This window comes from Lampris incognitus, chromosome 13 (assembly GCF_029633865.1).
Source record: "Lampris incognitus isolate fLamInc1 chromosome 13, fLamInc1.hap2, whole genome shotgun sequence".
In the NCBI taxonomy this organism is placed as follows: domain Eukaryota; kingdom Metazoa; phylum Chordata; class Actinopteri; order Lampriformes; family Lampridae; genus Lampris; species Lampris incognitus.
This window is the reverse complement of record NC_079223.1, coordinates 38,276,842-38,290,808: the sequence shown is the minus strand read 5'-3', so window position 1 is coordinate 38,290,808 and position 13,967 is coordinate 38,276,842. Positions and strand designations below refer to the sequence as shown.

The window sequence follows — 13,967 nt, the reverse complement described above, 5'->3', positions numbered from 1 at the left end:
TATGCGTGTTATGAAACTGATACCAAAATTAACATTTTAACAACTTTAATACTATTTTTCAAACAATTTAAAATGGCCGCTGTCCAACGCCTGTAAATCCCGCAACGCGTCGGTGGTACTCATGGTGCGTCTGTAACCAGACATGTCGGCAATGATCAAAAATCAAATTTAGACTATTTCTCTGCACTGGGGAACGCTGGTTGTTTTCTAGGACAACGCAATGAACTTCGCGACCAAAACACGTCGTAAATAGTGACTTGACGCGCACGATCACGCGCAAATTAGGAAACGGTCATGTTGACCGTCCGTTGTCGTTTCAGGTAGAGTTTATCGTAACTTTTCTTTTTTTGCGATTGATCTAAAAACTAATTTTGACGAAAATATATGCAATTTTGGGAGAATTCGTGCAGCGGCAGGTGTGTCCCCCCCTTCTTTCACCAAGTTATTAAACTTTGAAAATCCAAAACGGCCATCATGACCGTCTTGGTCGTTCTACTGGGGATTATTTTCAACGTTTATATTCGCTATGTTCCACAACTTGTTCTAATAATAATAACTGAACTGTAATTTCTTACTTGGGGTCCATTTCTTGACAGTTCGTATAAAATTATCATACTAAATAGTGCGTCTGTCATTCAGAATAAGACTTTGTTCGCTTAGTTAATGTCGTTTCTTACCCGTTTAGCGTTGCCTCCTCTCTCCACCGTCACCGGCAGGCCTCCATTTTCAGCCTGCTGGGAATCACCCGGCAAATCCGCTCTTCCCCGTTTAGCTTTGCCTCCTCTCTCCACCGTCACCGGCAGGCCTCCATTTTTCCGTCTGCGGCTTTCAGCCTGCTGGGAATCACCGGGCAAAGCCGCTGTTCTCTCGTTTTGCCATGTTCGTCGCTGAGAACGGTATTCGTTCTTCCTCTTTCCCCGTCCACCCGCCTGTCTTGCTCCGCTATTCCGTGTTACGTCCATCGTGTCGAAATGCCGGTCCGCCGCCGCCGCCGCTTGTCTTATATTACTTGCCTTCTCTTGCGATGGACAACGCGGATCCCCACGTATGATTGGACGAGGCTTATTCGAATTTAATTCAAGGGTGGGTTTTAAATTGCCGCTTTTATCGTTGGCGGCTTTTGACACGTTTTAACCCGAGCAACTGGAGAGGGAGCTTCGGAACTCCGTTTCAGAATCCGAATCAGAATACTTGATTGATACCAAGTCGATAAGTAATAATTTAACCAAGTAGGCTTGTAATTAATTATGATTATTTCAAGAAATCAAAGCAACAGAAAGATTGAACTTATATCTTTCAACCTCTAAGAACGTTCTGGGTGGGGCAGGTTTGCCGCACGCCTTTTGAGCGTGTTCGACACGACTTGTCTGGACATGTTTGAGCGTGTTCGACACATGTCTGGACATGTCTGGACATGTTTGAAACATTTTTGAAAACTAAGCCTGCTTGTCATTTGATGCCTTGTGTTCCGAAACCCGCTACTCACCCGACCTGTAAACTGACATTTCACATATTTTTTCTCAAAAACCCGTCAGGGGCATGTCATCGAAATTTCTCTGGTTTATATCCCCAAAAGTCAAGCCTTTGTTGCCGAATTACAGCCAAAATGTGCTGTTAAGAGTGCCACACCGACTCAAACCACACATTGGATTGGCGTCGGCCAAAATTTACCAAGAAAATATTGAGCCTTACAATGTCCGTGTAAATGTAAAGAGCCGTCCATGGTGCCAAGGTAGATGACAAATGGCAGGCTTGAAATGGTGGCGTGTGCGCGTGCGTGCATGTGCTTAAGGCAAATTTGTGTTTTGAATCACCTCACGTTTGTTCTATTGTCAAGTGATGGTAAAATAACCGGCCCATTGTCCAATATTCTGAAGTGATTAAAATCATAATTTGCTGTATAACTAAAAAGATTAAAAACTATAAAAAACAGTTCATTATTATGGAGATGTCATTGCTTATATTTTATTTGACAAAGTTTGATGTACATTGGCACAGATGTTAATGTGATCAGGAGATTTACGAGGAGAGATTGCTACTACTACTGTTAAAGCTATTACTACATGATGTGTTGCTGTAAAGCCCCTTGAGGCAAATTTGTAATTTGTGATATCGGGCTATATAAATAAAGTTGATTTGACTTGTACTACTAAAACTATTACTACAGCTAAAACTTACACTACAAAAAACTATTATTAATAACACTACTGCTAAAACTATTACTACAACTAAAATGATTACTACTATAATGGAAATGATTACTACTAACACTACAACTAATACTATTACTACTAACACTAAAGCTATTGCTACTACTACTACTACTACTACTACTACTACTGCTATTTTCAGCTTCTCCCGTTAGGGGTCGCCACAGCGGATCATCCTTTTCCATCTCTTCCTGTCCTCTGTATCTTCCTTTTTCACGCCAGCCACATGCATGTCCTCTCTCACCACATCCATAAACCTCCTCTTTGGCCTTCCTCTTTTCCTCTTCTGTGGCAGCTCCATATTCAGCATCCTTCTCCCAGTATACCCAACATCTCTCCACACATGTCCAAGCCATCTCAATCTTGCCTCTCTTGCTTTGTCTCCAAACCGTCCAACCCTAGCTGTCCCTCTAATATACTTGTTCCTAATCCTGTCCTTCTTCATCACTCCCAATGAAAATCTTAGCGTCTTCAACTCTGCCACCTCCAGCTCCGCCTCCTGTCTTTTCATCAGTGCCACTTTCTCCAAACCATGTAACATAGCTGGTCTCACAACTGTTTTGTAAACCTTCCCTTTAACTCTTGCTGGTACCTTCTGTCGCAAATCACTCCTGACACTCTTCTCCACCCACTCCACCCTGCCTGCACTCTCTTCTTCACCTCTCTTCTGCACTCCCCGTTACTTTGGACAGTTGACCTCAAGTATTTAAACTCATACGCCTTCGTCACCTCCACCCCTTGCATCCTGACCATTCCACTGTCCTCCCTCTCATTCACGCATATGTATTCCGTCTTGTTCCTACTGACTTTCATTCCTCTTCTCTCCGGTACATAACCTCCACTTCTCCAGACTCTCCTCAACCTGGAACCTACTCTTGCTACAGATCACAGTGTCATCCGCAAACATCATAATCCACAGAGACTCCTGCCTGATCTCGTTCATCAACCTGTCCATCACCATTGCAAACAAGAAAGGGCTCAGAGCCAATCCTTGATGTAATCCCACCTCCACCTTGAACCCATCTGTCTTTCCAACCACACACCTCACCACTGTCACACTTTCCTCATACATATCCTGCACCACTCCTACATACTTCACTGCAACTCCCAACCTCCTCATACAATACCACACCTTCCCTTGGCACCCTGTCATATGCTTTCTCTAAATCCACAAAGACACAATGTAACTCCTGGCCTTTTTTATACTCCTCAATCAACATTCTCAAAGCAAACATCACATCTGTAGTGCTCTTTCATGGCATGAAACCATACTGCTGCTTTTCACATCTTATCTTTTTTTTTCCCCCTTTTATTTCTCCCCAATTGTACTTGGCCAATTACCCCACTCTTCCCGAGCCATTGCGATCTCTGCTGCACCCCCTCTGCCAATCCGGGGGAGAGCTGCAGACTACCATGTCTCCTCCAATACACATGGAGTCGCCAGCCACTTCTTTTCACCTGACAGTGAGGAGTTTCACCAGGGGGACGTGGCACGTGGGTGGATCACGCTATTCCCCCCAGTTCCCCCTCCCCCCTGAACAGGCACCCCGGCTGACCAGAGGAGGTGCTAGTACAGCAACCAGGACACATACCCACATCCGGCTTCTCACCCGCAGACATGGCCAATTGTGTCTGTAGGGACGCCCGACCAAGCCGAAGGTAACACGGGGGATTCGAACCGGCGGTCCCCATGTTGGTAGGCAACAGAATAGACCGCTATGCTACCCGGACGCCCTGTCACCTCTTCTCTTAACCTAGCTTCTGTTACTCTTTCCCATATCTTCATGCTGTGCCTGATCAACTTTATACCTCAGTAGTTGCTACAGTTCTGCACATCACGGTTATTCTTGAAAATCGGTACCAGTATACTACTTCTCCACTCCTCAGGCATCCGCTCACTTTCTAAGATTGTGCTAAACAATCTAGTTAAGAACTCCACTACCATCTCTCCTAAACATCTCCATGCCTGCACAGGAATGTCATCTGGACCAACTGCCTTTCCACTCTTCATCCTCTTCATAGCTGCCATCACTTTCTCCTTGCTAATCCACTGCACTTCCATATTCACTATCCCCACATCATCCAACCTTCTCTCTCTCTCATTTTCTTCATTCATCAGCCCCTCAAGGTACTCCTTCCACCTTCACAACACACTCCCCTCACTTGTCAGCACATTTCCATCTCTATCCTTGATCGCCCTTACCTGCTGCACATCCTTCCCAGCTTGGTCCCTTTGTCTAGCCAATCGATACAAGTCCTTTTCCCCTTTCTTAGTGTCTAACCTCTCATACAACTCACAATACGCCTTTTCCTTTGCTTTTGCCACCTCTCTCTTTGCTTTATGCTGCATCTCCTTGTACTCCTGTCTACTTTCGTCATCTATCCCACTTCTTCTTTGCCAACCTCTTCCTCTGTATACTTTGCTGTACTTCCTCGTTCCACCACCAAGTCTCCTTGTCTTCCTTCCTCCATCCTGATGACACACCAAGTACCTTCTCAGCTGTCTCCCTCACTATTTCTGCAGTGGTTGCCCAGCCATCTGGTAACTTTACTACCACCCAGTGCCTGTTTTAACTCCTCACAGCAGTCTTCCTTCTTCAACTTCCACCATTTGATCTTCGGCTCTGCCTTCACTCGCTTCCTCTTCTTGGTCTCCAAAGTCATCCTACAGACCACCAACTGGTGCTGCCTAGCTACATTCTCCCCTGTCACCACCTTGCGGTCTCCAATCCCTTTCAGATCGCACCTTCTACATAAGATATAGTCCCCCTGTGTGCACTTTCCTCCACTCTTATACGTCACCCTGTGTTCCTCCCTCTTCGTGAAATATCTATGACCGCTTTGTTGTATACAGATCAAAGAGAGAAGGGCCTTACTGATGCCACAAGTATAATCCTGCCAAATTCAGTAGAACACCTGCAGTTTGATGAAGTTACAGGGAATAACTGGCTTAATCTAACAGGAGATTGGCTGTTCAGAGACTCCATTTGATAATGGAAGAGGAATTTTCATGGCATCAGTATCTGCTTAATTCATCAGCCTTGTGTCATTAAAATAAATTCACTTTACATTTTCTCTTGCCTGTGATATAGCAAAACCACAACATTTATGACAAATTCAGCCAGCCAGCTATGTGAGAAGACATGAATAAAGATAAACTTGATCCAAGATATGAGATTATTATTCACTGCAATCCTGAAGTAGTTTAAAATTGTTTATTGCGTAATTATGATATGGGTACACATATTATTTGCATATGTTTTGGTTATGGCCTAGTTTTATTATATCCTAGGTAACTTTTCTCACTCATTTTGAGTGGTGATAAGTTATTTGATTTCAAAGTTATGCTGAAGCGCTTAGATTTGAAGAATTGGAGGGTTCATATATCCTTATTTGCACATGACCAATTCATCAGTGCCTCTTGTACAGTGTGTTGATCTCAGATAAGTGTGGCTGTGTTTTGGTTCTGATTACTCACACGTGGAACAAAAATTACAAGTAAATGGTTAGACCCAATAAAAAAGCCATGCCGAAAGAGCTGATTGGAGGAGAGGTTAAAATGAAAAGACCAAGGAAACAGCAACCAGAAATGGGAAACCAATCGGTGTGAAAATTGTGGAAAAAAGAAAATCAGAAATTCTAAGAACTTATTCAAATCAGTTTTTTGTTTTTGTTTTGTTTTTGTTTTGTAGATTTTTTTTAACCAGAATGCTAGATTCATACTGTGTGTGTGTGTGTGTGTGTGTGTGTGTGTGTGTGTGTTTGCGTGTGTGTGTGTGTGTGTGTGTGTTTGCGTGTGTGTGTGTGTGTGTGTGTGTGTGTGTGTGTTTGCGTGTGCGTGTGCGTGCGCGCATGCCATGATGGTGCAGTACAGAGGCGGTGACTCTGAATGACTGTCTGCAGCTGTCCTACCTACCGTCTAAGAGGAACCACATGCTGCTGCTTTATCCAAGGGAGATCCTCATCCTGGACCTGGAGCTCAGTCAGACTGTTGGTGTGGTTGCCATTGAGCGTTCTGGGGTGCCTTTCACTCAGGTGGGGAACAACGGCGATCACACCAGTTTTGTTTATTTATTTATTTTGCAGACAGCTGGATGGATTTCACATTGCAACAGTAACAACCTGGAAATTTTTTTTTGCTTTTCACACCTCTTCAGGGGGGTTTAAAACCAGAGAGGAAAGTATTACTGGTGCTCTCTCAGAAGAGACTGTGTGCCCAAGAAAATACGCCATATACTTTGTTTTAACATCATAGAGGTTCTAATTATACTCACCAGTTGATCATCAAGATAAAAATGTAGGTTAGGTGGGCTGCATAAAATTAAAGGACTGAAAGCTACAGGAAAAACACTGTTCACATGCAAAACCACACAAACAGACACATGCACAGTCCCTGTGTCAACCTAATGTCATTTTAATCCAACATGCCATTAAGTCTTTCCAATTCCCTCGATGCCTTACTGGCTTGCTTTAACTAAAGTCTGTGGTTGTACACTTTTTATTAGGGATGGGACAATACTGGATCAAATTCTGAATCGTTTGATATGGTCTTCACGGTTCAAGACACTCCCCATTTCACGAGATCGTGTGTTATTAATAGAACAACCAGGATTTCAATCCTATCTAAAATGACCATGGGCAGTCAAAATGACCTCCTGTTTTTAAACTCTATATTCTGTCAAGATAAATACTCAACTGAGATATTAATGCATTGCATATGTTGTTAGTGTGTCTGTTAGGAAACAACTGACACCAAAATTAACATTTTAACAGCTTTTATACTGTAGTGAATTCAGAAGGCAGCCAGGAATCCACCGCAGCCAGGACGCGAACCTGGGTCTCCCGCACCATGGGCGACTGTGCTAACCAATCGACTTAAGGGTCCAACCCGTTAGCCAACGGGCTAGTGAGTCTACACATCCGTGATAGTTACAATACTATTTTTCAAACAATTTAAAATCTTCGCTGTCCAACGTCTGTAAATACTGCAACGCCTCGGTGGTAGTCATGGTGCGTCTGAAACGGCGACTGTACCCAGACATGTTGGCAATAATACCTGAAAAACAAAACGGAAAATACATATTGCTAATCTAACAAATGTAACAAGGCCTATAAAATGTGAAATGTAAAAAAAAAGAACTGAACATTGCGAAGGAAATGACGCGAACAACACATCATAAATACTGACATGACATGCACGATGACATCCAAATTACATGTGTTGATTTTGACTGCTTATGGTTGTTTAAGGCAGATCTTATCATAACTTTTTTTGTGCAATTGATCTAAAACTCATTTTAATGCAAATATATGCAGTTTTAGGAGCATTCAGGGAGCGGCAGGTCTGTATCTTTTTTTTCACAAAGTTATTAAACTTTGAAAATCCAAAATGGTCAAAATGACCACCTTGATTGTTTTAGTAGTTTTTTTTAAATTCAAATTTTAAAGTAAAGCAATTGTGTGCCAAAATGTTGGGCCTTTTTCTCTCCCCCCCTTTTTTTTTCTTCTCCCTAATTGTACCTGGCCAGTCACCCTGCTCTCTAAGCCGTCCCACTTGCTGCTCCACCCCCTCTGCCGATCAGGGGAGGGCTGCAGACTACTACATGTCTCCTCTGATACATGTGGAGTCGCCAGCTGCTTCTTTTCACTTGACAGTGAGGAGTTTCGCCAGGGGGACATAAGCGCATGGGAGGGTCACCCCCCCCCTCCAAACAGGTGCCCCGACCGACCAGAGGAGGCGCCAATGCAGCAACCAAGACACATGCCCACATCCGGCTTCCCACCTGCAGATACGGCCAATTGTGTCTGTAGGGATGCCTGACCAAGCCAGAGGCAACACAGGGATTCGACCCTAAGTCTATCCATGTGTTGGTAGGCAGCGGAATAGACCGCTACACTACCCGGACACCCTGACGAGAACTACAATGACAACTGCAATGGGGTTTTGTCTCTCACTTACCAAGGCATCCACTGTACCGTATTGAATCGAAATCATGAGCCCTGAATCGTGAGGCGTATTGAACCGTGAGATTTGGGAATCGTCCCACCCCTACTTTTTGTAGAGGATTCTGCCAGGATGCCTGTTCCCCCTGCCATGGATGGTAAAGCTTTTAAAAAAAAATTCTTCCTCACTCTCACCCTTCTTTAATGAAGCTCCAATGGTTTTGGCACAGCAGGGCCAAACAGGCTTTGGCTATAGCCAGAGATCGCTTGGGCATGCATATCTGCTGTTTCTCCCACTGTCAGTGGTGGTGCTCATCAGAGCTGGTGACCTTTTGGTGCTTATTTCCCACGTTTGAAGACTGAGTGCTACTAGGAAATTGACTAAGGCTGTGGGGTATTAGATAGAAGATTTGTCATGGCCATGGACCAAGTAATGAAACAGAAGTTGTCCCTCAATCTCACCCTGTTCACTGCTTCTTACTCTGCCCATCTGTGAGGAAATAACCCTTGTTGAAGCCTGGGGTTTTCCTAATTATTTAAGCACTTTTCAGGCAATCACTTTTTTTTTTGCTGTCTGCGCACATTTATAAAGTGTTATTTTTGGCCCCCTAGGACATCTTTGCAAATATGGGTGCATCTTTATTGGTCTTTTGGTGAAAAAGTTTATATGTGTGTATTTATGTTTTGTGTATGTTTGCATCTTTTATTGCTCTTTTTGCAAAAGAGTGTGTTTGTGTATGTTTGGAAGTGCAAGAGGAAGCTAGGTGCTGTAGTGAGCAGGCAGCAGGCAAGCCCTAAACCTTCACAGCAGTTGTGTGAAGTGGCATTATTCAGCCTCCAAGGCCCTGTCCAGCCAAGGCATCCATCTCTAAGTGTTATAAAGCGCTTGTCACGCAGCCAATTTGCATGACTGATGATACAGTGCCAGCGAAAGTCCAGGCTGGAGTGTAGGAGCTCCGGCAGAGCCAAGGAGAGACTGAGATGTACACACATTCACAGGCACATGCACACACATACACGCTCAATTACACTTCACACTACTTTGTAAGATTTAACATGCGCACACAATTGCAGTCTATGCTTTGTCAAATTTCACACATGGACACACAAACCACTGCACTGTAGTGCACTCCACACTGCTAGATGGGATTTTAGGCACATTCACACATAGACACACACACACACACACACACACACACACACACACACACACACACACACACACACACACACACACACACATACACGCACTTTCCCTCTGCACAGCTTTGTCAGATGACAGTGAATAAATCCTGAGACTCACTGCGGGACTTGATAACTGAGGCTGCATGCCTTATGAGAAGTACACAAACCAGCCTTGTGTTCTATTCCAACACACAGATGTCAAGGTCACAGTGCGCTCACTTTTTTGGGGGGGATTTTTGTTTCCCGATTTGTATCTGGTCAATTACCCCACTTTTCCGAGCCGTCCCGATCTCTGCTCCACCCCCTCTGCTGATCCGGGGAGGGCTGCAGACTACCACATGTCTCTTCCGATACATGTGGAGTCACCAGCCGCCTCTTTTCACCTGACAGTGAGGAGTTTCGCCAGGGGAACGTAGCACGTGGGAGGATCACGCTATTCCCCCCAGTCCCCCCCCCCGAACAGGTACCCTGATCTACCAGAGGAGGTGCTAGTACAGCAACCAGGACACATACCCACATCCAGCTTCCCACCTGCAGACATGGCCAATTGTGTCTGTAGGGACACCCGACCAAGCCGGAGGTAACATGGGGATTCGAACCGCCAAGCCCTGTGTTGGTAGGCAACGGAATAGACCACCATGCCCCCCGGACGCTCTGTGCACCCACTTTTAAAACTATCGTAACCCCTCATAAGCAACAGCGCCACTGCAAAGATCAGATAGACAAACAGAGATTTTATTCACTTTATTCAAGTCTTCCAATTCAGCTATGGTTTCTTTTATATTTTTTGGCATTTATATTATCACTTTCCAGACTGACTTACAGTGTCTGTAACAGGAGAAAAGGCTTAAATTCCTTTATCACAGCAATTATCAGCGATAATGGGTGCAGTGGTGCTCAAAGATTACATTCCACACAAGGACATTTGAGGGCAGGTGTCTCTTCATAGACAGCCCTGTGATTTGTAGGCCTCTAGAAGCAAATTCTGAGCATGGTCAAAGTTGCCAGTGTCAGAACACAGACATGTGGTGCTCCATTATCTCTTATCTATGTCCTATGTGTTCAGGTGATCCCATGTGCCCAGAGGGATGCCCTTTACTGTCTTCATGAAAATGGATGTATCACCCTCCGAGTGTGTCGCTCTACGACCGCCTCCGAGGAAGCAACGGGTGAGGAACCCTTCTTTCTTGTGTACACCTAGACACACGCTCATGAACGCAAAGCTCCACCTCTTCCTTACTGCATCCTGCCACCACACAAGCTCTTTTCCACTCATTCATTCACATGGTCAAACTGCAGTGCAGTCATAGTCCAGAGACCTTCTCCCCACTCTAGTGGGCGTATAGCCTCTCACCTTCTCATCTATCCTCAGCTTATTGCAATGGACTGATGGAGAGCGCAGTTTTTTCTTTCCCTCACCTACTTTCTCTCATCCTGCTGTCTCTCCCACTCCTCTCATCTTCCATCCGTCTTTCTATATTCTGTCTTTCATAATCATTGAAATTTCACATGCTTGCTCTCCCTGCCTTTTTCCTCTTTTCCTTATCTTTCTCTCATGCTTCCTTTGACTTTCTCTCGCTGTCTGTGGTCTCTTATTCTCTCACTCTCTGTCTCACCCCTCTCCCTTTATCTTTTTCTCATTATTCCTCTTTCTCAACCGCCCACTCTCTCTCTCACTTCTCCATGCTCTCTTACTCACTCGCTCACCCACTCCCCCCCCCCTTCTCACAGATCCAGAGCAGAGCGTCCAGGAACTTGTGTATGACCTGCGCTCCCAGTGTGATGCCATTCGTGTTACCAAAACTGTTCGCCCATACCGCATGGTTATCTGCCCCGTTAATGAGAACAATGCTGCTCTTATGGTCAGCGATGGCAGAGTCATGCTATGGGAGCTCAAAACCCACACTGGCAAAACAGTCACCAACCCAAGGTACACGCAGACGCATTTATACGCACACACAGATGTGAATACATACACACACACACACACACACACATAAACACAATATATACAGGCATAAGTAAACACAGCACACCTAGACAGAATACTATTGATTATGTAAAATTAAAGATCTGTTTTAATCCACATGGAGTACAGGATTGATCAAAATTACTGCATCAGCTCATTTCAAACAGTGGTGGGTAGTTTGCAATACTACTTTCTGGCATGCAATGTAATTTGTATATTATGATGCCATGCATACCCAAGACACAATAATTCAGTTAAAAGGTATGTAAATGCTATTTAGTCAAGATATGGTACACCTGTTAAAATCTGTCAACATTTCTATTCGCTAATGCCATTTTTGATTACGTCATACATTTTGCGTTTTATTTTTGTTAGGATTGTATTTTTAAAAATGTGAAGATTTTCTTATGTGTTTTTTTTTAATATATATTCTTCCCCTACTTTTAGTTCGGGTCTTTCCCCACTCTACTCCCCTGTCTCAGTCTGTGGAGGTCTGCTGGGACAGAGCCAGAAAAGAATCCAGGATCTCTCCCTCAATACCATGATTGGTATGGCTCTAAGCACGTGTCATATATATATACATGTCACCGGTTATATTTCCAAATCAGTGTACCCAATTCCTGGCCTGCAGGAAACATCTTTTGCTCTACGCAAGATTTAGCTCACCTTCATCCATCTGAAAAGAAACGAGTTTTTTGGTATAGACAGTAGGCGGGTTTCCATTAATACGCTGAATGTGCAATTCAAAATTGCCAACTAAAAAACAAGTAATAAAGACACGTAAAAACTCTCAAATATCACAAAAAAGTTTATACGCTCACATCAGGTGGTTTTTCAGACGATTGGACAAGGAAACACATTTTTTGCATTTAAGTCAAGGTAGCCACACCTAAAGGGGTACTGTTAGAATGACCATTTAGGGCCTGGATGATGCAGTGGAAAGAGATGCTAAGGTGTACCAAATCCATGTGGTGTTTATTCACCAAAACCAAAAAAAAACAAAAAACAAACTACAACATTACAAGCAACCCAGACAGATAGAAACTGGCACCTTTTATACTGTCACTGGTATATTAACTTGGATGGTTCCATTAACAGATGTTCTCAAAATATTATCATATGGCTACATTACCATAGACCATTTATATAGGATATACTTTAACACATAATATTTACAATGATCTATTTACTGTTATTTACCCCCAAAATAAACACTTAAAACATAATTACAATAAATATACATGTACACCAAACTACCAAACCCCCCACTCTCCTATCCTATTACTTGGTCCCTCCTGGAACGTTTATGTTGGTGTTTGTATCCCCGGGGGACTGTTTTGGCCGAACACCCTGGAGCAGGCACAGGACAGGTAAGTGTTTATGCAAACAACTTAAACAATGTTCGCTCAACTAAAGCACCAGCACACCACGATATTTTAGCACATAGATGCTACTGTACAAAACTCAGCAGAACTTAATTTTAACCGTTCATTAATTATGAACAAACGCACACACAACAGTATTGTCAGAGCCTAATCTAACTCCATTCTCTTTCAGGCAGAGCCGAGTACCCACCACAGCACCTGCCAGAAGAGGACACAATCAATCATGGTTTCAAATGTTCAATCAATATTCAGAAAGTAGAGTCAATAAAGACTTTATACAAAATGTGCAAATATGCAATCTACCATTATTAAAGTGCATAGTTGTTTGTTAAAGTGCAATTAATACAAAACCCCAGTTGTGCAATATTTACAAGGCCAAAACCATCAGTCACAAGTAACAAAGTGCCCTTCATTACAGAGACTGCCCATTGTTCCGATGGCTCATTATTCCGAAACCCCATGAGTCCAAAAAATGTCCCGTTGGACCGAAAGCCCATTTGTCTGATAGCCCGTTATTCCCGAAAACAAAAGGCCACTGCTTCGAAAATACACTTGTGAGAATGTCATCGCTACTTCACCAGAAATATAAACATTCCTGTATTTATCTCTGGCCAGTCCAAATCAATGCTTTGCAAAAGAGAGTGTGTATTTGGAACAACAGGCCTTGGGAGCAGTGGGCGTTTGTTTTTGGGATAACGGGCTGTCCGACTGTCTGATGGTCTGTCTGACAGTCTGTCGGTCCAGTGGGACATTTTTCTACCTATTGGGGTTTCGGTATAATGGGGCATCGGATATGGCATAGCACCTTATAAATAATGATGGCTATGCGCGTCTTGTTGGAGCTGGCTCACTCGGGCATGATATAGCAGGCGCCATAAGGGGTCCTATCGCTACATATCTCATTAAATGTTAAGAAGGCGATTCTTAAGTTTTGGATCCACAGGACCTCTGTAAAATCATTGCGGACAATGCCCTCCCATAAATCCTCGATACCAGGTATTCAGGGGTTGCCTTCTGTCATTGCGTGCATCACATGCCCTCGTCGCCTTTGATTAAACACTGCCACGGCTATTCGGATGCATGCAATCGAAATCACTGTGCCAACCCTCATCAGGTCTTGGGGTCTATCACAAGAGGAGAAAACCCAGCTTTAATTGTGTCACTCATTGTGAACACAGACCATTTGCAATTGTGTTTTGTCGACTTTGTAAAAAAAAAATCACTTTTATTTTGCGCAAAACTGCAATGGAAACCTGCCTAGTGTTCCCCTCTATG

At 43.7% G+C, this 13,967-nt stretch overlaps 1 protein-coding gene across 1 annotated transcript in view; it reads left to right on the top strand.

Moving 5' to 3' along the window:
• wdr11 (WD repeat domain 11) overlaps window positions 1–13,967 on the top strand; it is a 114,696-nt gene that overhangs the window by 13,652 nt on the left and 87,077 nt on the right. The window contains exons 6-9 of the mRNA XM_056291656.1: window positions 6,080–6,245; window positions 10,405–10,507; window positions 11,070–11,268; window positions 11,755–11,855. Coding sequence (XP_056147631.1) covers window positions 6,080–6,245; window positions 10,405–10,507; window positions 11,070–11,268; window positions 11,755–11,855 — 569 coding nt within the window. The remainder of the gene's footprint in view (window positions 1–6,079; window positions 6,246–10,404; window positions 10,508–11,069; window positions 11,269–11,754; window positions 11,856–13,967) is intronic.